At 52.6% G+C, this 25,926-nt stretch overlaps 3 protein-coding genes across 3 annotated transcripts; all 3 read right to left on the reverse strand.

Annotated features, from left to right (window-relative positions):
* On the reverse strand, positions 1-3,576 carry LOC131208392 (ammonium transporter Rh type A). The gene is made up of 5 exons (XM_058201127.1): positions 3,242-3,576; positions 2,381-3,168; positions 1,274-1,477; positions 1,096-1,189; positions 1-739 (listed from the first exon to the last, which is right to left on the reverse strand). The coding sequence occupies exons 1-5, from the start codon at positions 3,411-3,413 to the stop codon at positions 594-596; spliced, it is 1,404 nt and encodes a 467-aa protein (XP_058057110.1). The 5' UTR covers positions 3,414-3,576; the 3' UTR covers positions 1-593.
* A 1,517-nt stretch (positions 3,577-5,093) lies between these two features.
* Positions 5,094-6,314, reverse strand: LOC131210895 (uncharacterized). Its single transcript, XM_058204209.1, has 3 exons — positions 6,146-6,314; positions 5,517-5,600; positions 5,094-5,449 (listed from the first exon to the last, which is right to left on the reverse strand). Exons 1-3 carry the CDS (start codon positions 6,189-6,191, stop codon positions 5,286-5,288), a joined length of 294 nt encoding a protein of 97 aa, XP_058060192.1. The 5' UTR covers positions 6,192-6,314; the 3' UTR covers positions 5,094-5,285.
* Positions 6,315-6,680: 366 nt separating this feature from the next.
* LOC131209857 (dynein axonemal heavy chain 3) lies at positions 6,681-20,168 on the reverse strand. Its single transcript, XM_058203006.1, has 14 exons — positions 19,461-20,168; positions 18,428-19,392; positions 18,175-18,359; positions 17,839-18,104; positions 16,556-17,776; positions 15,195-16,484; positions 14,568-15,121; positions 14,292-14,496; positions 11,477-14,219; positions 11,283-11,412; positions 8,682-11,216; positions 8,271-8,610; positions 7,580-8,203; positions 6,681-6,983 (listed from the first exon to the last, which is right to left on the reverse strand). The coding sequence occupies exons 1-14, from the start codon at positions 20,088-20,090 to the stop codon at positions 6,681-6,683; spliced, it is 11,991 nt and encodes a 3,996-aa protein (XP_058058989.1). The 5' UTR covers positions 20,091-20,168.
* Positions 20,169-25,926: the final 5,758 nt, after the last annotated feature.

Consider the following 25,926-nt stretch of genomic DNA (forward strand, 5'->3'; position numbering starts at 1 on the left):
GCGTCTAAAGCGTGCAAATGTCACGTCCCAAAATATTGGACCTGGACCGATTCGCGCCGTGCGACTGTTAATTGGATTGTCCTCCCAAGGCGGCCGTCGGTTATTATTTTATGCTGGCGTGGCGCATACATAATGTGTGTGTTTTTATTTCTTTTTTACGCATTTCGGTCGTCGGTTCTGCCCGGTCGTCTGACGGTGGCCAGGCTTATTAGAGAAAAGCCGAGCTCGCTGGCTCGCTTGGTATGATCGCGTGATAAAATGTGAGCTTAGCGTGCAGACGGAAGCAGGGCATAAAGAAAAACACCGCCATCGGCCCCAAGTGTGGAGATTCCGTTCCGTCCAACGTGTCCACAACGGGGCGGAGGCCCGATGCACGCACTCTGATAGACACGCTAGTAATGTTTAAATTTATTCGATTACCGTCGGCGATTTGATCTTGCATTTCAATAAGAAATCGATGCACCATCGGCACCCGCTTCGAAGGAGAGAAGTCGTTCACGCAGAGTTACCACTAGCTCCTGGTGGAACCTTTCCTTTATTATGCTCTTTTCCGGCGATGTGGTCTACCCGTAGGATGTAGAAAGTAAATACTGCTAATGAGGTGTACCCTCTTGCTGAGGTGGAGGTTCGCTAGTGCTGCTCATCGTTGGCTCTTCCGATGGTGTTTCCCAGAAGACGTCGTCCTTGTGTAGCTCAACCTCTTCCAACACTCGTACTGAGGGTGACTTGAGTATCAATCCTGTTTCGGGGGTGGATAAGAGCGAAGTTAGAAAGGGCTACAAGAGTTGAACGAAATCGGACAGCAAAAGTGCGCGGTGCAGGACTAAAAACATTGAAACAGTCTAAACGGACCACCTTCTGAGGGCGCGATTAAAAAAGACGTCCGCCTTCAGCACAAACCGGCCACTCAGGTGTGGCGCTGTTTGTGCGTTTGGCGATTGAAGCATCCACCACAGATCGTCCTTGCACTGGTCGTCGGCCCCCGGAGCACCGTCGAATACTTTTGTTCCGAGCACAGCGCCTGAGTAACAGCGCGCCGAGTTGTGGGGGGAAAAACGTAAGACGGACGGCAATGGATGGAGCACATTTTCTTACCCGTAATAAGGCCACCGACAACGGCAATCACCAACGTGAGCCCGATCGCCATCAGCTGGAACACGGCCTGCTTCGCTCCCGAGCGTCCGTAGCCCTGCGCACACGGGAAGGGAAAATGAAACGAAACGTTAGAGCTTTCGAGGAGCTTTTTCGAGCAGTTCGTTCGAGCAAAGCTTACCCCGACAACGTAGTGTAGCGGATTTTCCAGCTTGTGTGGCGCTTGCATGGCGGGGAAAATCGTGACCAGTGAGCTGCCGTACGTTTCTTCGGTCGCGAGCGAAGCATAGATCGAGGAGAAAATCGCCGACAGTATCGCGGGCATACCGTGCAGGTTGTGAACGCCGCACGTGTCCGAAATCCGCACGCTGGACATTAGTGCTGGCTGCCGGGAGGGAAACGAATTATTGGTGGAATTGAATTGAATTGATTAGTTTGGTCAGTCGTGAATTGTGTGGGTTTTTCACATTATTCAGTTGTGTGGCTCAAGAGTTAGGGCTATAAATTGTGAGTCAGTTATTTCCAAATTTCATCATGGTCATCATGGCCAAATTCATGAAGGTCATCTAAATGTCTCAACCAGTGACATTGATTGCTGGCAAACGCGTGAGACTGTCGCTATTTAGAAACAAACCCTACCTACTGTTCGCTTTTGTTTACTCAAATCTCTGCCGACTGCAAATAGATTGCCCCAGAGCAATACGAACAGACCCTGATCGTGAACTATGTCAGGAGCAGTGAATGATCGTGTCAATCGTTCTGTTAACGGATTTTTATCGATTAGCGCCCTTTGTCGTCCGTTTAGCGATCGATCTCTAATGAGAGTGGTCGGGCAGCAAATACGTTCATCGTTCGCTCCCGAAATCACACGGCGTGCGTATGATCCTTGGGGCTTCTCTTGGGAGTTCTTATCACGGCTATGCTAATGGATTTAACCATCGTTAGAAACAGGCCATAGTTTACAAAATTGCTTGATGCGAACCGCGATGCTGGTGTAATTTGTAGCCGGATTTGGACTGTATTGATGCGAAGCTATCAACAACAGCCTGAGGAATTTTCGTTTACTGCAGTTTAAACTAATTGCGTAATTAAACGCTCCATGCATTGCTGGTTACGAAAGCATCGAGAGTAATTCGCTTCGCCTGTTTTGCATGCTGTTGGATATAAAGTCCCAAAACAATCGCAAAGTATCACCTTGGGATTTGGGGCAAGATAACGCATACATTCGGCTCGCAGCAGATCATCATATCTTATCACAGCCTTTGCACCGCAAAATTGCATAACTTACCGTCAGAAAGCGATAGCCGAGCACGGAGATGACTCCCGCGGTTACGCCGACGATCAGGGCCCCGAACGGGTGGATCATTAGATTGCAGATCGAACCGACGGCCACACCACCGGCCAGGGTCGAGTTTTGCACGTGCACCATGTCGAACTTGTGCTCGTGCGCCACCAGCGCCGACATTACGAAGGTGGTCACGGTCGCACCGGCCAGCGACAGGTACGTGTTGATGATGGCCCGTTCCTGGTCCGCCCCGTCGACGAGCGCCGAGTTGAAGCTGGGCCAAAAGATCCACAGGAAGATCGTGCCGATCATGGCACTGAGGTCCGAGCTGTACGAAGAGCACTCGAGTGGCCCAGTCTTGGCGGACTGCTTCGCCGGTCGCAACATAAAGCTGACGGCCAGTCCGAAGTACGCACCGAACGCGTGGACCGTAATGGACCCACCGACATCGACCGCCTTCACCAGCTCCAGCTGGAGGTACTCGTTGCCGGCGAAAATTGCAATCTCGATGATGCCCATGATCAGTAGTTGCATCGGGGTCGTACGACCCAGCACCGCCCCCATGCTGATGAGGACGGCCGCCGCCGCAATGTCGGCCCCGATGAGGTTGCCCAGCGAAATCGGGATGATGCCATCCTCCATCTCGTAGCAACCGCGCATGATGATGGCCCACTGGATCACGAGGGACGCCACGAGCAGGTTAAGGCCCGAGGCACTGAACCCGTACCGCTTCAGGAACGTCATGAGGAACGCAAACCCGGCAAAGATCATCACGTGGATGTCCTGGAAATCTGTAAGCAGCACAGCTCGTGAGCTCCCGGGACCGTCGGAACGCGCTATCCCTTAAAGGGAACGGTTTCTTACGCGGATACTTTCGCAGGCTGCTCTCCTCGGCGGGCTCGGCGCTGACCGTTTCATTCTTTGGCGGCAACACCTCCTTGGCGTAGTCAGTGCAGACTCCGAACACGATGATGAACACCACCTGCACGATCAGCAGCAGCGCGTAGCCCGACACGGACGACCCGGGCGTATGCATGGCGGGTGATGGCGTGTTTGCACTTCACAAAACTAAGCTTTCACCTAATTCCTGCCTCTAATAACCCACCCAACGGAACGATAATGGAGCACTAATTGGCGATCGCAAAGGTCCGGCAGCTTCCGGTGAGGAGCTCAATCGCGGCACATTTTCACTCGCGGGCAGCTGAACGTGAACTGGTTGCTCTGGAGCGCCGCCTCGTCGTCGTCGGGGGCCGATTTCGAGTGGCTTGATGGTTGATGCGCTGTTTACAACGAGATTCGGGATTGATTAGCGTGTTCGGGCGGGTCGGATCGTAATTTGGATAATGGGACCGGATCGGATCAGAGACACAAAACTTGACGTTGTTTTCGGACACTTTATGGACAAGATTTTTCATTTTTTTTTTTCATAAATAGGGTTGTTTGCCACGGGTTCGCCAGATTATGGCGTTAGTCAAGCGTTGTCTGAATACCGATGAGGTTGTCGTGCTGTGGACTCGCGACAGTGAAATGCTCTTATTCGTGTCATTTAAGGTCGGTTTAAGGACTTGCTCAAACGCGTTACACTGCTTCGAAGCCAGTGAAACTCACAATTGTTGAGCGGTCATCCCTGCTACTATTACCACTACTACTACTACTAGGCACTACTAGCTCTTTGCCGGGCGTACAACTAATTCTCGTCACTTATTGACTTTAATATGTCCCTTGGTCAGAGTCGTTATGAGTTCGCTTTCATGCTTCCGTAGTCACTGTTTCAGTCGTTCATCATTCCGTCTACCGATCAGTCGTGATCAGTTGTGCAAAGTTAGTCCTGTAGGATCAGTCTACACGGCCCGTTAGCTTTGTGCATAAAACATAATTAAGTAAGTGTTAACATTTATACTTACTTATTTATATTTGCCTCTACGTAGTGTAGGGCCAAATTCGAGGGAATTTTATGATTCATTGATCAGCACTTCACCGAAAGGTGACGAGCGGCTTGAAATATTTCACCCACAGTGCGTGTCACGCGTGTCGCTGCATGGCGAACAAACGGCCGGGCGGATTGGTAAAACATCTGAAGTGGTCCGGTCCGACCGACCATTCGACCATAAGCTCCCCAAGCGCCAGTAAACAACACCCTGGCCGCAGTGGGTGATTGAAAAGGAACATTTGAATTAGAGCACCGGTTGGGGTGGGCAAGCAAACTGATTATGTAAATTTAAACAATTTGTTAGCTGATTTCGCGTGACCCTGGCCGTGGCCGGGTTGCACTGGCTTTCGGGGGCCATGTGGACCAATGAGCTGCTGGAATTGGTGAGCACTTGAAACCCTCGGCTGCAACGGCCGGGCTCGCGGTTTGAAGAAGTTGATATGTGGCGAGTATAGCCATTGTAGAAAGTGCTGCCGTTTGAAAATGTGCGCTCAATGTCGGCCCATGATTGGCATGGGCCGGGATTTTCGTCCTCTTGATTCATCAATAATTGACGCATTGGTCCTCGTTCGAAACCCCATTCGACAGCGTTTCCTTAATCCAAACGACCCGTGGGAGAGCTGAGACCGGGGAAAAGGCTCTTGGGGACTGGGGCACAAATTGGGCGCATTTAGTATCAACTATTGATGAAGTACTGAAGTACACCGATTTCTCCATTGGTCGGGCCCCATTGCTGGTGATGCGACAGAACAAACAGAGACACCGTTTACCGTTGTTTTGGGTCAACAAATTACACGTAACCTTGTTTATTGACTTCCATCGTTTTGGTTTGCTTACAGGCTAATCGGGAAGCATTCATTATCTGCAACTGTGTGTTTTACCGCAAAAACTTGCTTCTTGTTCATGGGAGCTTAAAGCAGGGAGCTTGAAGAAATGGAGAATGTGATCTGTGTGGCTATGGTACTACGGCTAGGGTTCTCACGAGGTATACTCGTCCTGCATGGCCGGCGTGTACGAGGTTACATTTTCGATCGGTTGATCAAGGACCACCTTCCGGAAGATGAGGTACGCTATGCCGCCGATGACCAGGTTCACTATCGCCACGATCACGATGATGGCCCACGCCGGTATTGCTGGTCCGCCTGCAAACCATAGCACCAGATTGGGGTTAAGAGCTTGAAGGAGCATTAGGCGAAGCGCTATACTCACGCTTGAATGTTCGGTTAATGGTACGGCGTCCTCGAAGAATCTTGCGCCGGGCTTCCGTTTGGTCCATGCACATACTCAGCACCACTGTGGGAAGGTTTAGAGACGTTACGTTTTAACATTCCAATCGGGCAGTTTAATGTTTTGAATTCCATTCATTGGTTCGGTTCGGGCCTCGAACTGTTATTGCTCATTAAACCGGAGAAACATTTCCATTCTAACCACGTCCCAGTCCCACTGAAGATCGAAATGGAGCCTCATAAAGTAACGGTCATAAATTGTGTGAAGTTGAATATTTTAGGAACAAATCGATAGGGGTCAGCTCCACATTTGATGGTTGTGGTGTATTTAATGGCCGTTGATGGCTTTGCTGCGCATCAACGATGACCTTGTGACCGCATCGCGATTTAAATTTCTACTTGAAGACTGAAAAACAAATTTCTTAGCAAAAGTTAACTGCCACCAGAAGACTCTGCCATTCCTTGAGGGCGCGATTTCAAAATGTATCACTAGCGTTTCGGGGAAATATTCTGACGATGATTCACTGGCCCCACAAACACTACACGGTTATCGTGATTGCACCACGTTTTGCACCTGTGACGCAGCGAGACTGGGGATGGGCTAATAATTACCGAGCATCAGCGTAAAGTAGACGGCTTTATGTTGCAGAAGATGCATCTTGGGGACTTTCGGTTTCCGGTTGTCTTTGGTGTTCCAAAACGTTGGTGAAGGCGACACTGTGTGGTTTGAAAGCCTTAAAAAAGGGAGCACTCGGTTCTCGGTCTTGCCAAACGTTGCGAAGCTTCGAAGCACAATAAGACCTGTTACTTTGCCACAGCTACACCCTTCGCGCTGCTTATCTGCTTCGATTGCAAACGGCAACGGCATAGATTAGATACGGACCAGTTCAGGTATGTAGGTGCCGCAATGAGCTACGGATCTAACGGAGTGCTGCTTCCTACGTGCCGCGTTTAACGGCGCGTTGTTCACCAAGAAACGGATTCGTGATAAGATAGCGGAGAGTTCCCAGAATTGGTTTCCGCTGAACACATACGAGTATCGCCTACGAATTCGTTTATTAACTTATGGTTTAGTCCAAAAACATCGCACACGATTCTATAAAAAAATACACTCCCAAAAACATTGATTCAAATATAAGTCTGGCCTTCAATCGTCCAGCTGGCATAGGCAAGCGGTCCCTCGGAGGACCCAGTGTTCCGGTGGCTGCTCTGTATCGAGTTCCAGAAACATGACAAAGTTGGTTGAATGCCCGGTGGTGGACAGTACGCCTCGCCTTTCGCTCGTTTTGTAGATTGGGCAATCGTACCGCAGCCGTTGCCGGCCACTCTTGTCCTTCTTTAGTGTTGGCGTCATGGAAACGATTGGCAGTGTATCGTAGAGAACACGCGACAGTGGTTCATCTAGGTGCTCCGTTTCACGGTTCCACCGACCGCCTTCCAGAAAGAGGCCCTAATAAATGGTTTGAAGAGGAAGAAATTAGTGGGAATTTGGAATTTTATTTCCTGGAAGGCAATATCTTGGCATCTGACGGTTAGATTTAAATTGGTATCTCAGATTCAAACCGGAATCGCTCGGGCACATACTTACGTCGAACAGTACGTAGTCGACGTTGTGACATCGTTTGTCCTTTGGTTACGCAGCGTTAGAGTATAACGTTAATTATGGGGTGATTAGTGTGGGTAGAACTAGTATAATTACCCTAATGCAGTAAGTATAGAGTGATCCATAAAGTGTTTGGATTGTGAAATTATGAAACTTATTTCTAAATCTAACTAAAATATTGATTGAAAAATAAATTTGCCCCTCGGTGCAGATCATGTTAATAAGCAGAATTGTCGTATTTGGGTCTCGGAAAACCCACCACTCCATCTTCGGAATCCAAACACTCGAAGGACCACAGTACAATATTTGTGAAATATAAATATAGATAAATATGAGGACAATATTTTTGTGGGGATAATCTATAAGCTAGCAAATTACTTCATACTAACCTCTTGGCAGTAAAAATGGTGAAAAAACACGCAACGCAAAACACTAGGACTCACCCTAACGAACGTGGCCACTTCGGGCGAATCTTTGACCGCCTGTTCCGATTCGAAGCGCGTAACATCAAACTCCATCACCAGATCGTCGATGCGTAGCTTGAACTTGCGCGAATGGTTCTGCATGATGCCGGTCAGGAAGGACTGCGTGAAGTAGAACCCGCTCATCCAGTACACGTTCGGTTCACCCTCGTCCACCCAGCGCTGGAAGAAGGCCAACCGCTGCACGAAATCGTTCACGTATCCTCCGAGGGCCTTCAGCGAGGGATAGCTCTTCGAGAGCCACGATTTCGGCACGCGCGATACCTTCATCGCCCGGTAAACGCTCTCCAGCTCCGGTATCATGCTGATCTGTCCCTGGATGGCACGCTGCACATCGACCAGACTGCAGCGGATGTACTGCAGCAGCCGATTGAACCGGCTCAGCTCCTGGCGCAGCACCGTGTTCATGGAGTTTTCGTACTCGATCGGGAACAGTTCGGCCGCGGCGTCCACGTCGAACAGATCCGGCAGCTTGCTGGAGATTTCGGCGCATAGCAGCAACACCGGGTCCTCCTTCTGGTCCGCATCGGTCGTGGTCATTCCGGCGAAAAGCTGTGTCTGAGTGAGCAGTACCCGTTCGAGAAGCTAAAGGAGCACAATAGCTGGTGCATTAGATCGTGAATCGTGGCGCAGTCGTTTCGGGGGATCTTACCGAAGACGTTTCCTCGATGTTGCGGGTAATGTCCGCATTTTCGTGCAATCCAAACACTTCCGGGTGGGCGATCCCGGGTAGGGTGGAAATGTAAGCCAAAGCGTGGTTCTTGGTGGGCATCGCAGGCACGGCGTAACGGCCCGACTCCGTGAGCGGAAAGAGCTCCTCATCGATCGTACGTTGGTTGTAGACGCGATTAAGGAGCGCCATCAACAGGCGCCGATCCTTGTCGTCCGTTACGCGCCCTCCGTAGTTGCACTCACCCGTCAGATAGATGTGCCCCTCGAACGGTATCAGCTGATACTGGTTGATGAACATTTTGAGCTGCATCAGAGAAATTCTGGAGGCGAAAATCGGGGTCAAGAGGGTGGTTAGTGGTAATTCTTGTGGAAGACACCACCGAAGCCTTACTTGAGGTCGGACTCGTTAAACTCGTACGGCACGTTCCACCCGATGGGACCGAATTTGCAGCGCTCCTGGACCACGGCGTGGAAAAAGACGAGCGAAAACACTCCCCGTAACCATATCCGGGACAGATCCTGGCCGTCGAAGGCGTGCGAGTAGAACGCACTGTTGGCCAGCGGGTCCGTCGAGAAGATGCGCGCCATGTTGTTCTTCAACCCTTTCGGGGCCTCGTTCGTCATTTTGACACTGTTTTGAAGGATCGAAACGGGGAACCGCCTGCACGGGTAGGACGTGCACCAGAGGCGATACTTTGGGTGGACCGCTTCGTACAGCCCAGAGTCCGTGCAGAGCTTCTCCAGCTCGTCCATGTACGATTCGGCCACGTGGCAGTTCTGCAGGATCACCCAGTACCCGAGCTTGATCGCATCGAGAATGGTGCGCGTCGCTTTCGGGCCCTGGCCTTGGCCCAACGAGATTACACGACAGTCGTCACCCATGTAGTGGTGGTTCGCGAAACCCAGTATGATGTCCACCGGATCGATACCCGGGGAGAGCATAAAGATGAGCGGCGTTCGGGGGGAGCTATCGTGGTAGGAAGTTTCCAAATCGAACTGGGGCGGTTCTACGTACAACTGGCCAATCTTTTGCACGATAAATCGCTGCAGCCCAGGTACCAGCTTATCGGGCCGGAGGATCTTCAGTACGATCAGCTTACCGAGGCTACTCTCCTGCTCGAACGGTTCCGGAAGTGGATGGGCATCCGGATCGCTCAGGTCGTTGTACGCTTGCCAAAGCTCCGACTTTTCGGCCAGTGCCTTGGGTAGCTCCTTGAGCGAGGGAAGCGCTGCCGCACGTACCGCTTCCGTCCAGGCTTTATCCGTCAACCACTCGGGTGCCGGATTGGGCAGAGGATTATCCAACGCCAGTCCCCCACTGAGAAGGAACGTGAGCTCTGGGTCACTGATTTCTCCGCGGCCCCGCAAGATGCCAATGCACAGGACGAACGAAAACATCAGTTTGTCCTTCTCGAACAGTGACCGGCATACGTTGTTGTAGATGGCCAGCGTAAAGTAGTCGATCAGGTGCTGGAGCCGCTGGTCCAAGTCGTCCGACTTCGGTGACTTGATGATGGCTTGGACGAAAATGTTCAGGAACCAGGCCAGATTGAACTGGTACATCGGATCGATGTTGGCCAGCTCGGCCGTGCAGAAGAAGATCACCGCCGAGTGGCGGGCGACTGGGATGTACTGCTGGCGGGCGGCATCAATTTCCGCCTCGGTCGCCACGGCCACCAACTGCTTGGCCTGGATCTCCTCCGAGAGCTCCTTGCTCGAGGTAAGGATGTCGATTGCGTTCTCATCGTCCAGAATGTTACCTTCGGCCGTCGACAGGACCTGCAGGATTTTGGCTTCCGCATTGTAGAGGGCCTCCTGGTTCTGGGCCGACTCGATGATAAGCGATTCTTTCTTCTCCTGCAAATCCGGTCGCTCCTGGATGATGACCGTACCGAGCAGCTGCGACCGGAGGCCCTGCTCGGTGATCATGAAGTTCATCAGCGTCACCATGACGGCCGTTTCGGGCAGATAGTGCGGGTTGCGCAGGTTCGTGGTGATGTAGAACCTAAAGTTATCGTTGTACTCGATCATCGCGTCACCGAACTTGATGCAGTACGATCCCTTCTGCAGGATGATGTTCTTCTCCAGGATCGTGTCGAACCCGGAGTCGATGGTTTCGCCCACGTTCTCCAGCAGCACCGGGAACCCGTTAATGATGGCGTTCTCGACCACACGCATGTAGTTGGCCTCCGTCTGTTGGATGATCTTCAGGCCGTTGGCCTTCTCCATGTTCTTAACCCACTTGTTCGCCTGCCCCTCGGGATCGATCATCAGTGGCCAGCGGCGCGCATGCTTCACGATGATGCCGTTCTCGACCGAAAAGTCATCCGTCGGTAAGCCCCAGTTGGACCAGCTACGAATTTCCAACGGGTTACCCAGGGTGGCCAGCAAGGAAAAGTTTTCCGTGCAGGGAATGCTCAACGCCAGCGCATCCGTGTTCCACTTTTGCATGATCGTCGTCCGGAACTCGGTCGAGAAGCAGCCCAGATAGGCGACGCAGCCGGCCGCCAGCAGCACATCGCCCACCACGTTGCTGAGCGATTGGTGCAGGTTGGTGGCACATTCGGACCAGCGACGCTTCTCACCACCGAGCCCCCCGATCAACTGTTCCGCCCGGATCAGCTTCTTCTCGCAGCTGTCGATCTCGTCCTCGAGCCGCTTCTTTTCGCGCGATTTCTCGGCGAAAAAGTCGTTCAGCTTCTGCAGCTTGTCCAGGATCTCCTGCAGCTCGGCCCGCTTCGAGTTCAGCTTCTCCATCTGCATCGCCAGCTCGGCTTCCGCTTCGGCGAGGGCAATCTTTTTCGGGGCCACAATCTTCGCCACCCGATCGTAGATCTCCATCGCCCGCACCCACCGGCACAGACCCTCGCACGCCATCGATATGTTTTTGATCTTCTCCGGCACAAACTCCCGATCGGCTATGTAGCTGGGGGGGGTGGAAGCATTGTGGTTAATGGTTTTGTGTCACCGACAACCGTACGCCCATAGTTACCCATCGCGGATCTTCTTCATCACCGGGATGGGAATGTTGTCCTTGTCGAACGTTTTCAAACTGTCCAGAAACTTCAGGTCACCGAGCATCTTCTGCGATGGTCCCCAGTAATCCTCCACAAGGTGGCCATCTGCAAGGAAGTTAAAGGGTTTTATTGCCGGAGTCTATTACTAGCATTTGGCATCGAGCCATACTTGGATCCGGTTTCCGGTCCGCTTTAATCCCTCGGATCACGCAGACCGCCTCCAGCACGAGCTTGACGCCCGGTGGAGGATTCTTCATCGACTTCACCACCGTAATGTCGGCCGGTTTCAGTGTATCGAGCGCTGCCAGGGCTGCCTCTAGGGCCGGGACCGCTTCCTGCAGATCACTTTCGCAGTCATCCTTGATCGCCTGAGCCGAAGCCGCCGCCTCGTTGGCGGCCGTTTCATCCGCTCCGACAATCTCTTTCTTTTTCTCCGCTTCGGCCGTTTCCCGCTCAATGTTGACCATGATTTTCTCCGTCTCGTCCGAGGTTTGCTTCAGCTGGGGCTGCAGGTTCTTCAGTTGGTCCTGCATGACCGACACCTGACCGGCGGCAAAGTCCAGCTTCTCCAGACCGGTCGTGTAGCGGTCGCGTTGTGTGATCGTTTCGGAGTACTTCTTGCGGTACAGTTCCTTAAACGAGCGCAGCATCTCCAGGTAGGACGTCGGCGTCACGTAGTTACGGCGGCCTTGCTCCAGGAAAAAGCGGTGCGAGTTCTCGACGACACTCTCGTTGAACACCAGCACGATATCGATCAGCTTGTGCTCCAACTTCGAGAGCCGGCGCGTCTTCTGGTCCTTCTCGTCCATCGGTACCGTGTCGGCCACGTCGATGCTGGACGAGTCGCGCGACATCAGACGCTCCTGGCTGCTGACCAGATCCATCGAGCGGATGAAGAACTCGGCCACCTTCTGCAGGGCGTCGTCCGGCCAGGCCGAGTACCAGTCGATGGTGCAGCAGTTGATGAGTGACGGATAGATTCGCAGCCGCTTCTTGAACGAATCCCCGATCGGTGAGAAGGCGAGCGCGATGTGCAGGTTTTCTCGGACCCGCTCGACGAAGAAGTTGTAGAGCGACAGGGCCGTCAGATCGATCGGTTTGTTGGTGGCCTGCACAATCGTTTGCATCTGCTCCAGGATGACCGCCTTCTCCTCGGCCTGGAACAGGTTCGGCAGATCGGCGGTGTTCAGCAGCGAGTTGATGTCCTCCACGAACGCTTCCTCTTTGGCTTGTGAGTCGTTGAACAGGAACACGACACGCTTTCCTTCACAGCCCGCGCTCATCAGCAGTTTCTTCATGTCCTCGCGCCACTCGGTGTGGGTGTAGCTGCGGGTCACTTCCACCTGAAAGACCCGAGCCGAGTCACTCATGCTGGACGCGAGCTTGACGGCACTTCGGCGTCCGGAACCTCCCAGTCCCACCAGCAGTAGGTGTCCGCGGGGCATTTGCAGCACGCGCGATACGCGCGAGATGTGCTCGATCGCAAACCGGAACAGCACCAGATTCATCGGCGACTTCGAACGCTCGTTGTACTCCGACAGATAGAAGTTGATGTTCTTCTCCAGCTGGTCCCAGCTTTCGACCTCGTCGTACATCCTCGTGACGGCCGCCGGTTCCATGTAGTTCCCGAACAGGAGATCACGGATGTGCTTGTCCGTAACCCGCTCGCCCGGCTCCAACCGCTCACCGAACGCTGGCTCGAGCTTCATGCGGAGGTGCGTCACGGAGGCATCCTCGACCAATCGCAACAGCTGCAGCTTGTCGGCGTCGTCGATCAGTCGATCGTAGAACACGCGGTACGTTTCGTGCACCCAGAGGCGGACGAGCTTCTCCGGATCGGGCAGCTTCTTCGAGGGCAGCAGGACAATGCCCTGGTAGACGCGCGACACGTCCCGCAGCGAGAAGAGGTAGTGCGACTTGGCCGGAGTGGGCAGGAAGCTCTCGATCGCCCCCCGGTACACGGCGATCGATGCTTGGCTGAGCAGTTTGCTTAGGCGTGCCACCGGTTCGGGGAATCCCTTCGCAAAGTGCCAATCGCCGATGGAGGAGAAGATGCGCAGTAGGGTCGCATCCTCGAAGGAGTCGATCGAAATGACGAACATGTGGCGGTACAGGCGCTGCGGAATGTAGTTGCTGCCTCCGATCGGGCCCATCGCCGCAATGAGTAGCAGATCGATCAGCTCGATCTTGGACGTGTCGCGCAGATCGGACCATACGCGATGATCGAGCCAGGTACGCACCAGCTCCAGCGGTGGCTGCGATCCGTAGTCGTCCCGGGCCGGCATCGCCAGATCGTCGATGAAGTTGACACACTCCTTACCGACCGGCGGCCCGTACACACCTTTGCGCCGCCGATCGAGCTTGGCCATGATCGTGTCCTGCACCTGGGCGGCCGTACTGCGAGCGGAGCAGTTGATGATGTTCGAGATGAACCGCGTCTTCGGCAGCTCGCGGATGTAGTTGCCGATGGTGGCACTCTTGCCGGTGCCCGTCGGGCCGGCCAGCAGTATGGGGATGCCGTTCCGTACGCACAGGTTGGTCCAGTACAGGATCGAGCCCGTCTCCTTGGTCGGTATCATCAGCTCCGAAACGATGCACGACTCCGGCAGGGCCAGCTCTTCCGTCGTTTGCCAGGGCCACCAGTTCTCGTGCTCGTCGTACCGATAGTCCATAAAGTTCATCTTTTCCGGGTACATCTGGCCGCGGTTGAGCGAAAAGTGCTTCGGCTTCGGGTGCTCCTCGTTGGCCCCGTACAGGATCTTGCGCAGCAGCGGGTCGATCATTTTGCGGCCCTCGTTCGTGACGGTCGAGAAGTAACCCCAGGCGTAGCAGAACAGGAACGTCTGCTGGAACTGCGCCTGGGTGTAGTTTTGAATGCGCGAGCAAAAGATGGAGAAAAACTTGGAGAACATCTACCAGAAAGGGAAACAGCGGATTACTTTCGGCTATGGATCCAGCGGGGGCTGGCCGGGGGGCGCCCTTACCGAGTAGCATTGCATCTCCGAAATGGGGAGCACAGTTTTGACGGTCTTTAAAAATTTCAACGAAGGAGGTATCAGCCATTCGACCAGCTGTTCGAACACACCGATGTTGATCTCGGACACTCCTTTCTCTTCCAGCAGCAGGATGAAGGACTTGTGCAGTGCTATCCAGCCGAGCTGATGTGGTTCCATGTAGATCATTCCGCACCTTTTGGGACGGGAAGGGAAGAGGATTTAAGTAGGGCGTCTCCTAGGGCACACAACGCCATTACAAAATACCTGGATACGGTGGCCGGTGAGGCTTGCTCGAGATCGGTAGGCTCAAACACGAGGTTCATCAGTTTGGTCATTTGGATAATCTCGCCCGACATCAGGCAGAGCTTCCGGTTGTCATCGAGCACCGTGTTCAGGTTCTCGATCCACACCGCATCGACCGGTCCGTCGAAAATAATCCACTGCCGCTCCGGGCTGAGCGTGTTGACCATCTCCCGAAACGTGTTGGCCAGCACGCCATCGGACCATTCGCGTGATGCCGGATCCGAACGACCGTACAGCTGGCCCATCGAGATCGCTTTCGGGTTGATGATGCGATACTGGACGCCCTGCTCCTCGCACTGCGAACCCTTCTCAAGACGCAACTCCCGCAGGGTTTCCACCAACACCTGGTAGGCCGTCGTTTTTCCACCCATCGACTCACCGACAATCATGAGTCCGTGGCGCACCAGAAGCATCTCGTAGATCTGCATGATCTTGTCGATGTACCAGGCGGTCGGCTGGAGCTTCCGTTTGACGAGTTTCACCAGCAGAATGCGTACAATGTCGTCCCGTGCCGGCTGCAAAACCGAGAAAGGGATGTGGGTTAGAGAAAGAGGCTACAGCACGAACTGACTGACTGATGGCACGGACCGGTGGCAGGTTGACACCTGGGAACAAATCCCGATAGATGCCCTCGAACAGTGGAATGTCTTGCTGGAGAAACTTGGGCAAGTTAATGTCGATGATGGCGCGCAGAACGATCTGATCTTCGGGGAGGTGTGGCTGAGCGCGCCGTAGCGATCCGGCAGCCATCAGCACCGACTTTACCGCTCGCATACCGTAATCGTAGTTGAACTGGGACGACAACTGCTCCGAGCATATCTTGTACGTGTGCACGATCTTTTGGGCCAGCACGCGAGCATTGTCGAACCCGTTCGAGTAGAGTGTGATCTCACCGATCATTGCATAGTCGGGCACCATCATGGCGACGGTGCGGAACAGGACCTTCAGATTGTCGGGCAGCTCGGTACGGCCCGCGTAGCCGGGGTTCATGGTGATGAAAATGTTGCACGTTGGGTCGATCTTTAGGTGCGTGTCTTCGAACACAAACTTGACCACTTTCTGCGCGATGGCATGCTGGATGGTGAGGATCTGTTGCGCGACGACCGACAGTACTTCCAGCTCGATCCGGTTGAACTCGTCGAAGCAGGCCCACGAACCGGACTGGGCCAGCCCCTTGAAGAACTTGCCCAACGCTTTGTAGTCCAGCCCGTCGGAGCAGTTGAACACGACACACTTCTTGGCGACGGCTTTCGCGAGGTCCTTACAGGTTTCCGTTTTACCCGTACCGGCCGGTCCTTCCGGGGCACCACCGAGGTTCAGCTTGAACGCACCCATCAGTGTCCGGAAGCACCGGTCGGTGAGCGGAGTCGTGACGAGCCGTCCGGTATTCCCAAGGTACTCCATACCGTACTTCAGATCCGTGGTGACCATGCTCACCCCGACGTAGCTCTGCTTGTCCTCATCGTCGATGCGCCAGTAGTAGCGCAGCTGGGAGAACCAGTTAAAGTCTCCGATATCGGCAACTCGCTTCTCCACCAGCAGATTCACAATGTCTCGGGCGTGCACATCGACCACGATCAGGGCCTCGATCGTGATCGTAGCTCCCGCACTGAGATTTCCTCGCACGAGATCCACCAGTTCCAGAATCTGCTCGGTGCAGGTGCTGGCAAACTGTGGCAGCTGTCCGTCCTTGATCGCTTCTTCCGCTTCTTCGGTCCACTTCAGACAGGACACCACCTGCACGGCCTGGCCGGGCCAGTTTAGCACCCAAGCGTTGCGCGGCTCGTTGGGATACCGTTCGTACGACTGCCAGATCTGTTCCTTCACGCTCTCGAGCATAACCGTTTCCACCTCCTTTAACCATTTCTCCACCAAACCCTGCAAGGTCAAGAATTCGTTGAGATATTCGCTCGGAAGCCTCTGCCTCCGCCTCGTCGAGCGGTACTTACGTTGGCCAGGTTTGGATTGACCTTCCGCACGCACGGTATCACTTCCTGTTCGGCGGAGATGATGGCGATGATCTCCTGCTGTGGATCGAACTGCAGCGAGTAGATACCCTCGAAACACTTCTTCAGGTGCGGCTGTACCCGCAGTGGGTCCTTCGTTTCGGACAGGATCTCCAGCAGCTCGTCGTTCGAGAGGAAGAAGAACCGCGCAAAGAAGAGCCGTTTCTTCTCCAGGTACATGTTCAGACCCTTCTGGATGTCCTCCAGATCGGTGTACGCTTTGCGGAGCGTGTTCAGCAGCTCCGGGTAGTCGGTCGACTGGATGACGTGGGCGTCGGCCGTGGTGTGCTTCATGATCTTGCGGAACACCCGGTCGACGGCCTTGAAGTGGCGACCCTCGGTCGGCATCTGGCGCAGGATGTCTTCCGAGCTGAAGATCGGCTCGAGATACATCCAGGTCGCCTGCACCTGCAGCCAGGTGTCGATAATGTCTTGCATCGAGATCAGCTTATCCTCCCAGTTGTTTGCCTTCGTGCCGAGGGCAGCGATGTACGGGGAGCCTCGCATGGCCTGCGCCTTCAGAATGTGATCGTCGAGCAGGGTCTGTATTTCGTCGACGGACGACAGTATGTACATATCGCTGTCCCGGTACGGAACGCAAACAAACATCACGTCGGTCCACTCGTCCTGCATGTGCACGAGCTGAATGTTCAGCTCGTACTCCTTGCCGGCCGCGTTGGAGATTTCCTCCAGCCGCTGCTGAATCTTGACAATATCGATTTCCACCATCTGGCTCAGCGAGTTGTGCACTGCCGGGTTCACCTCCTGGCCCAGCTCCTCCGAGATTTGCTTCCAGTGGCGACCGCACAGCCCCTGCCGGCAGATTGACTCCAGTATCGGGAGGTACACCTTGAACTTCTCCACCTTCATCCGGATCTGTTCGGCCACCCGTTTGGCCTGCGGACTGCCGGTGAGCTCCTTCAGTAGCACCGAGATCGCCTGGTACATCTCTTCGACCGCGTTCCGAATGACGTCCGCATCCAGGTCCTTGAACGGCCCGAAGTACCACACCTCGTGGCAAGTGTCGAACTTGTACGCCGTGTGCCACAGTTTCTCCACTGGACCCATTTTGTCGATCATTTCGTTCAGCGACGGGAAGAACGACAGATCGAGCTGCAGGAGATTCTCGTTCGCGTTGATCTCCTTTGCCTCTCTGCTGCAATCCTGCAATGGTAAGCAAGGGGGTGTATCCACTGTTCCGCTTCATTCTACCACGACTCCGTTACCTCCAGGATCTTCATCAAACCGTCCACGGTGTCCACTTTCTCGCGCAGATCATCGAGCGACAGCATCTCGCGTATCTCTCGCGTACGGAAGTGGTCCATTTTTTTCTTCTCCGTCATCAGGTACTGCTCGAACTTGACCCGTCGTTCGCGCAGTGACGTTTCCAAATTCTCCCGCACCACGGACAATCGGGCCCCACTAAGATCGAGCACCTTCTCCAGTTCCTTCGGCCACAGGAACAACCTTGAGTTTAGGTTAATATCCTCCTCTGCAAAAACGAGCAAACGAGCTTCTAGTGCGGGAACCTAAAGAGATGGGCTATCGGAGGCCACACTTACGATCGAGGATGGCGTGAGTGAGCAGAAAGATCACCCGCTGTGCCACGTGCTTGATTTCGGATGTTAGCTGGTACATTCGCTCCTCGCGGCAGTGGGTAAGATAGTTCTGAAGCGCCACCACTTCCGGTGTCTCCTTCGGCCTTTCGCCAGCGTGCAGTGACATGTCCTCAAACTCGTCGCAGATTCTGTTACGGAAAATAATGGAACAACCACTTTAAACGGGACTCTACCATTGGAGCACCGTGAGCGTTACCTCCGGTTTTCGACCTGATTCAACGTGATGAAGTAGTTGATGACAAAGTTCTTCAAATCGTTCACCAGCTTCTCCAGCACCTTGTTGAGCCGGCTGTTGTCGAGCATAAACAGGTTCAGCGGTATAAAGTCGCGCAGGTAGTAGATGCCGTTCAACAGGTCGGTAAACTTTTGCACCAGCTCCTTGAAAATGTCCAACGGGGGTAGGTCGCGCTGCGAGAAGATACCCTCCGTGATCAGCTTCATCTTGTTGGCTAGCACCGGGAAGTAGTACTCGTACATCGGGTACAGGTACACCGTCGGGCCAGTCTGGTTCGCGATGACGATCCTCTTGACGCGCTGGTAAAGCTTCTCCATGTCGTCGTTATCCTCGCGGATAAAGTGTAGATATCCGAGCTGCTTGGGGTCCTGAGTCAAGTAGTATTCCAACCGCGGGATCTTGTAGCCCACTTTCAGCATCTTCACGAAGTAGCTCTTGAACAGATCGGGCAGCTCCTCCATGTACGGATAAATGATGATCTTGCCACTGCTCTCGACAATGAACGACGTGCGCCGTTCGTCGCACGTCGTGAGGGGCACATTATCCGACTCGGACCCCAAAATGCTCGGATCATCGTCATCCACCTGATAGAGCGAGAGATCACTTTTCTCGGTCGTCTTTTCAATCTCCGTGTGATGCTGGCCGACGACCGACACCGTCAAGGTCATGAAGGGTTTCCTCTTCACTTTCGGTTCATCGCCTGGCTTGATGTCCCCCTCGCGGTACACCTCGAGCGCCTCGACGAGATGATCGAGACTCTTCTTGATCAGCTCCTGCAGATGGTAGGACGTGAGCGCATGAATGCAGTTGAAGAATATGGTTCCCCGGCCACCGTGCGATGAGTTGCGGGGAACGAGATCCTTCCAGTATTTTCGCATCACGTCCACCAGATCCGCCACCCGGGGCATCCAGTCGTTGATGAGAATCTAAGGGTGGAACCAGAACAGGTGCATGATTAGTAACCGATCGCGCTCGCTGTGGAGCCACCCATTACATCTCTCGTGATGCGGCAACTGTTGTGAATCATTTCCGTTATTTTGTCCGCGTGCATCGGAATGTCCGTGTTGTAGAACTTGGCCGAATCGACCACCAGTAAGTTGCTGTACAGTTTGTGCCACAGCATATTGATGGCCTGGAGCACCGGGTGGTTGGTCATCAGCACCTCTTCCAACCGGTTCTTGGCCAGCTGGATCGAGCACTTCCACGGCACCGGGGCTATCATGGTGGCGACGGGAAACTCCGGTGGTTCCTTGACCAACTGCAGCTGGATCCGGTCTGGCTCCGATCGCAGGATGAACCGCAGGAAGGCACGCTTCACATGGTAGCGGTAGTCTTCCTGCAAGTCCATCAACAGTATCATGAAGTAAACGGCCTGATCGCGCTGCACTCCATGGTCAGGATCAAACAGATAGTCCATCAGTATCAGCTCCGGGTAGATGTGGGGCCAGAGCTTCTCTTCCTCCAGAATGAACCTGTGCGCCTGCTTCAGGTAGACGGTGTTCCGATCGATGCGGGGCAGTAGCTTCTTGATCAGATGCGACGGATAGTGTTCGATCCTAAGCACGTCGAGCTCGTCAAGCACGTTGAGGGTACGGTTTTTTGTCGCCTCATCGAAACTGTCCATGGCCCGGTGGAAGTTGCGCTCGTAGCGATCCAGTATGTTCTGCTTCTGCTCATCCGGGTGAACCGGTAGCAATGCCTGCAGATATTTAAGCTTCCTAGGGTAGAAGGTTGCATTAACGTGTTGTTCAAGACCCTGGCGTTCATCGGCGGTTCTTACATGCTTTCGGACTCTTTCAGCTTTTTGAAGTACTGCTCGTTGGAGAGCCTTTTCCTTTTGATTTTGGGCTGGTATACGAGCTTGCTCTTGAACGACGAGGTACACTGGAAGCGAGAAATGAACGAATGGAGTACTTCCTGTTCATCGTTCCACCTTTGTGCCATTACTTACAAACTGTGGCTTCCGGTCCTGTTCCTCCTTCTCCTTCCGCCGTTTCTCCGCCTCCCGTATGCTCTTGGCAATCATCTTGTCCAGGTGCTTCTGTATCCGGCGCAGGGCTTCCTCGTTCTCTTCCGGCGTACGGTAGGCAAACTCGTCAAAGTGGAACTTTTTCGGGGCCTTCTTTCTCCACAGCGACGGCAACTTGCGCCGTCCGTCCTGCGCACCGCGCCCATAGCGCCGGAAGAACTCGTTGCCCGCGAGCACCGGTTTGGTGAGGGCTAGGTGGTGAAAGGTGTGATGCCGGAACCGTTTGAACATATCGATCATCCGATCCGTCGTATCCTTCATCGTCGACTCCAGTGTCCTGGGAACCGATGTCTCGCGGGAACCGCGGCTTGCTTTCGATGTGGACGCTCGAAAAGTAGCTTCCGATCGCAACGGGGTAGACTTTGCAGGTGGCAAAAGGTCGGGCAGTTCGTTTCCATCGCCCCGAGGACACCGGTACAGGCTGTAGTCCTTGCAGAAGCAGTCCGATTTGGTGGAATGGATTTTGCCTGCGAATAAACGCATCATAGTAGACCCCGATCCGATATGGCGAGAAGGGCAATGCACCTACCGATTTGCTCCACTATGAACGAGCGGGCCGGATCCAGTGGAAGTTGGTCCTTGCCGTGCGTGAACTTGTAGAACGGGACATCCTCGATGTGACGCTTCACCTTCGGTTTTACCTTTCTGGTTCTTCGCATTGTTTCGGATTAAAGGATTGAGCGAGCGACTGGTGCGATCTGCTTGAAGATTTTTCACAAACTCACTCGATGCGAGCCTACTTAGGTGGAAAATTATGCCTTTTTATTTACAATCGGTAAACGGTGACGGAGTGACGGTTGCCGGAGCAATCATTTCCCGGGGATACACGCAACAGGTCGGTTTGTTTGTCAACAATCGGGAAGCCACAGGTGGAACAATAAACAAACAGTGCAACAATCGTAATTCCTACAGGTGTGTTTTCACCTGTTGTTTGTTATTCAGGGTTGGTATGGTGCGGAACACGTGGCACGGAATTAGGCTAGGAAGGCTTTTGCTCATGTGTGCCGTAGAACTTGTGGTGTTTGTTGAATTCCTTCACTTCCTGTTGACTTGGTAACGAGAGGTTTCGCGATGGAAGTTCAAACCTAATTTGACAGTATTCCTACCAGTTTAGAGTTTACTTAGCAACTTCAAAAGTGGGAAAACAAATTAGCGAATTTCGCTTATAAATTTTATTTAGAAACTGTTTAACAAGAGTTATTGTTTCCATTGAATCGAAATTTTGTATTGAATGAAAAGTGGACGTACTATGCTAACTTCCGTGTGAGAAATGTCATGGGTCTGATCACAGTAATACATTTCGATACATGATTAATCCATTAATAGATTAAATGTATTTCCAAAAAGTGTATGAACATGCAAAACAATACGCACAATGAAAGATGAGATTTCCGAGTAATTTCAAAATGTACCGTATACAACTTAATAACGAGAATTGCGTTCAAGCTATACATTGAACAGCGCCACCTAGTGGGTTGTAGCGCAATGTCAAATTTTCAAAGCGGGTTTCTGTATGGGCGAATTGAATAGTTACTGGGCCAAACACAAAATATACATTGAAATTCGTGGCAATAATGGTAATTCGTTGCTTGTCTGTAAATTATCCGTTTCATTGTGCCGATTAATCGGTTCCTAAGCGAAAGACGCTAGTTCGAACCCTAACATGGCATAAACTTGAGTTCAAAACATTAAGTTGGTGCTTAAAACGCCTCTCAGCGTTATAATAATAATAAGATAAAATAAAAAATGCAAAGCTTACAATATGCATCATTTGTGAAAGTGCCTAACCGCCAATCAATCAATTAAAAATGGCATATAATTGCTAGCAATGGAATATTTAGTGATGATCATTATTTTATAATAATAATAATCATTATTATTGGTTTTCGTCAGGTTGCATAATGAGACAAGCGTTTCTTCACACTTTGTAAGAAGCTATTAGCCTTAAACAGCAGCGGGTTTCCGTTGGGGGGGCTAATAGATGTGCGCTTAGGGGATCACTTTAAACGTCAAACTAGAAAATTAATGGACTCCAGGCTGTACTCCGGGCGTCCCCAGAAGCCTGCGTCTTAATGTGCGTGGTTTTAAACTCTGTGATCGGTCACAAAAATCTCCCTTCGGTCGACGAAGTAGTCCGACTTACAGTGGTGGTCCAGGGGTGGTCAGCATTTTTATCACCCTGGCCGGGCCGGGTCGGGCACGAATGGTAATAACTTACCGTAGTAATCCACCCCTTCTAGGTGACCCGGAAAGCCTTGCCGAGCCGTGGACGGTGGCGCCATGCTGCGCCGGTAAGTATCAATTAGTGGGAGAGTATTTCGTGCAACTAATCAACATCGGGCGGCCCCCTTCGATGTGCCGGTAAGCCTTGGGCCATGCTCCCTACCTTAGCAGACCCTCCGAAGGACCCGCCGGGGACAGAAAAACCCCCCACGGACTCTGGACTGGCTGGCAATGGGAGCAGCTGGCGACCCCGGTACCCGCGCAGCCATTAACAGTCATTTACGTGTCCCGCGGGAGCGCTTCAATTGCGTCCAGCGGTCGCATCCTGCATCGGGCCGCGGGCCGCTCACGGAAGATTTGGCCGGACGAAAATGGGCGCTCCCCACAGAACCGGAAAAACACGCCAGGTTCGGGCACGTCGTTCCCGTGCCTGAAGGCATAATTAAACCGGCGGAGCACGTCGCGGGATTAGCCGGGCGGGCTATCAACCTCGGTATCTTCGGGATTGTGTGCGTTATCCTTGCAATGTCGGCTGGCCGCACACTCCGGGATGATTCGTTTTAATTTACATTTGCTACACAGCCGGCCGCTGGTCAGACGATTCGACGGCGGGCCCACGGCACGGCCTCTGCGTGGCTCAGCCCGGCGGCGTCTAATTGGAGAGGGTCGCGACCGGTAAAGCGCTTCAAGGATCGTGTTCAATGGTTCAACAGGTTTGCCACGGAACCACGGGGTGACACACTCGTGGCAAAGTACTTGCCATTTGTGCCAATGTGGCACCGAAATGAATTTTAGATTGCATTAATAGAAGAAGATTGTAATTAAAATGCACACTAGCTTTTTAATTAGTACAGCTAAGTACTTGAAATTAATGACTAACTTACAGTTATAATATATGGTGTCTTGTGTAAGATTGTAACTTTAATATTGAACACGACGTTAAAGCCCTTAGTCCGCTTCCTGGTTGGACGAGTGATTGACATCGAAAGTAAAATTAATCCAAAAAGTGTTAAAACCCAACATCGTTAACTGCTGATTGGTGCGATAGGCGATCTAATCGCTGGCCGATAAGCTGGCCAAATTCTCATTCGAAAAGCTCCTCATCTCACTCTCATTACTTCTTGGTAATTTTCGGAATACGTTCAAGGTACTGCACAATTTGGAATTATACTTCAATGTGTTCCGAAACTCTTTTTGAATCTCTTTTTAAAAATGAAAATGAGAATTTTCTGTTTTATTCTGCCTGCATGTCGCCAAATATTTAGTGTCCGGCTAGTCGCGCCTGTCGACCGCACATCCCCGTTTGGAATCCGCAGCGTGAATCAATATTTGTATAAAGTTCTACACATATCGAGAGGGAAAAAATGGCCGCACGGCTCGTCCTGTAGCCCGGGATTAAATACATCCACTGGAGGTCGCCACCCAACATACCATCAAGAGCCGGACGGTGCTCGCTCCATGCCGACTACCAAAACGGTCGTTAGCTGCGTATACCACGGCCGGCATAATTGTCGCCCTTTGCTGGCGGAACGCGGCTCAACGTGTGGCCAATTGGCGCGAAAGCAGCAGCAGCAGCATAATTATGCTGCCACCGTCGACAACGGGGCCCTGCCTCGAAAACGGTTGGCCGCGGACTAGCTTTTCGTCGAATTCATCCGAATAATGGGTTTGAGCCGCGGTGCGCGCAACCAAACCACGGATTCATTTTCATTAGAACTTCATTGCGTGTGCGTTTGGGTTTTCCCCTAAAATGCATACCGGGGAAAGGTATGATTCGAAAATCTGCTGGAACTCATCCGCATCCACGAGTGCATCTTTCACCGAAACCCGTCCCCGGGCATCGCGTGGCAAGATTTAATTAAATGAGCAATTTACACATTGCCATTTATTTATTGTGTAAAAGCGCGATAATGGATGCGACGACGAATCAGTACGGCACCGTGGCCACTGGCGCGACCTAATGGAAGCCGCATATGCTCCTTGTGTGGATGATGGAATAAACATAAAATGCAATAAATTGCCCAACAAATTGTCACACATTTCACGACACGCGAACCATTCGCGGAGCGCACAGTGCAGATGTTTTAACCGCTCCTCGGGGGCCGCTGGTTGCTGTCCCTCTGGGTGGTGGTGGCCATCGGACCAGCGATGGGTATTTAAAACATACCCGGAACCAATATTTACACTCCAGAGCCCGGCCGGACATCGATCGCCGTCGATTGTGCCGTAGATTATTGGACGCTGAACGAAAGTAAAACTCGTTCGTTCGCGTATTTGCGATGGTCAAAAAAAAAAACCCGCCGAAACAAGGAAAACAATCGGCACGGAATGCAAAAATAAATAAATTTAATAAATAAACTCTCCGGCATCGGGGGGCCTGGGTTTTGGCCTGGGGCGGATTAAATCGGAGAGTGGGAACGCAGAAAGCACAAATCCGACAATAATCAATAATGGATGGTTTCATTTTGTGTCCCGGCTTCCCGGCCATAGCCATACGCTGTTCTAGTCCACGTTCCACGAGGCCAGGACATGTCTCCCGGCTGGCGGCCATGGGGGTATTAAAGGAAAGATTTATTGACGGCTCCCCGATGTTACGGGGCTGCATTACGGGTTTGGAGTCGGAGAAAAAAACACGCTGCAAAATAGAATAATTAATTTACTTGCATCGTTGATTTATGGTGTTAGCGAAACGAGAACCGACTAGAAGAAAGAGCTTTAAAAATGTAGAGTGTAAATATAAAATATTGTACAATGAAATTCCAATTAAGATTAGCATCGGTCATGCTGGGTTTCAGGTGGCACGATAATCGTTACGATTGGGCCGACACTGTAAAGGACACGTGCAGGGGCCAAAGCCGGTTAGCGATCGCTCCAGGAACTCGGTCCGGCCCAAAGAAATGGTCCGGCCCTTTGAAGTGACACTACCGAAGGCAACTGGAGGAGTTCATTTGGAAGTGCTCGGCATATTCTCGAGATGTTAATCTACTTCCCGTCCGACTCCGAGAGGAAATGCTTTAACAAAGAGAGAGGGAGCGAGAGCATTCGAGATTGAAGTGGGCTGTAAGGACGAAACAGGAACCAGGACGGCGGACACTGCGCTGCTGTTTGCGTTACTGTACTCACTGAGTTGATTGTTGTTCCGATTTTCCGTTTTCCAGATGGAAGATTAGCATCAAAGAATTCGCCGCACGTCCCCGCCAGCCCCCCC

This window comes from Anopheles bellator, chromosome 2, assembly GCF_943735745.2.
Source record: "Anopheles bellator chromosome 2, idAnoBellAS_SP24_06.2, whole genome shotgun sequence".
Lineage (NCBI taxonomy): Eukaryota > Metazoa > Arthropoda > Insecta > Diptera > Culicidae > Anopheles > Anopheles bellator.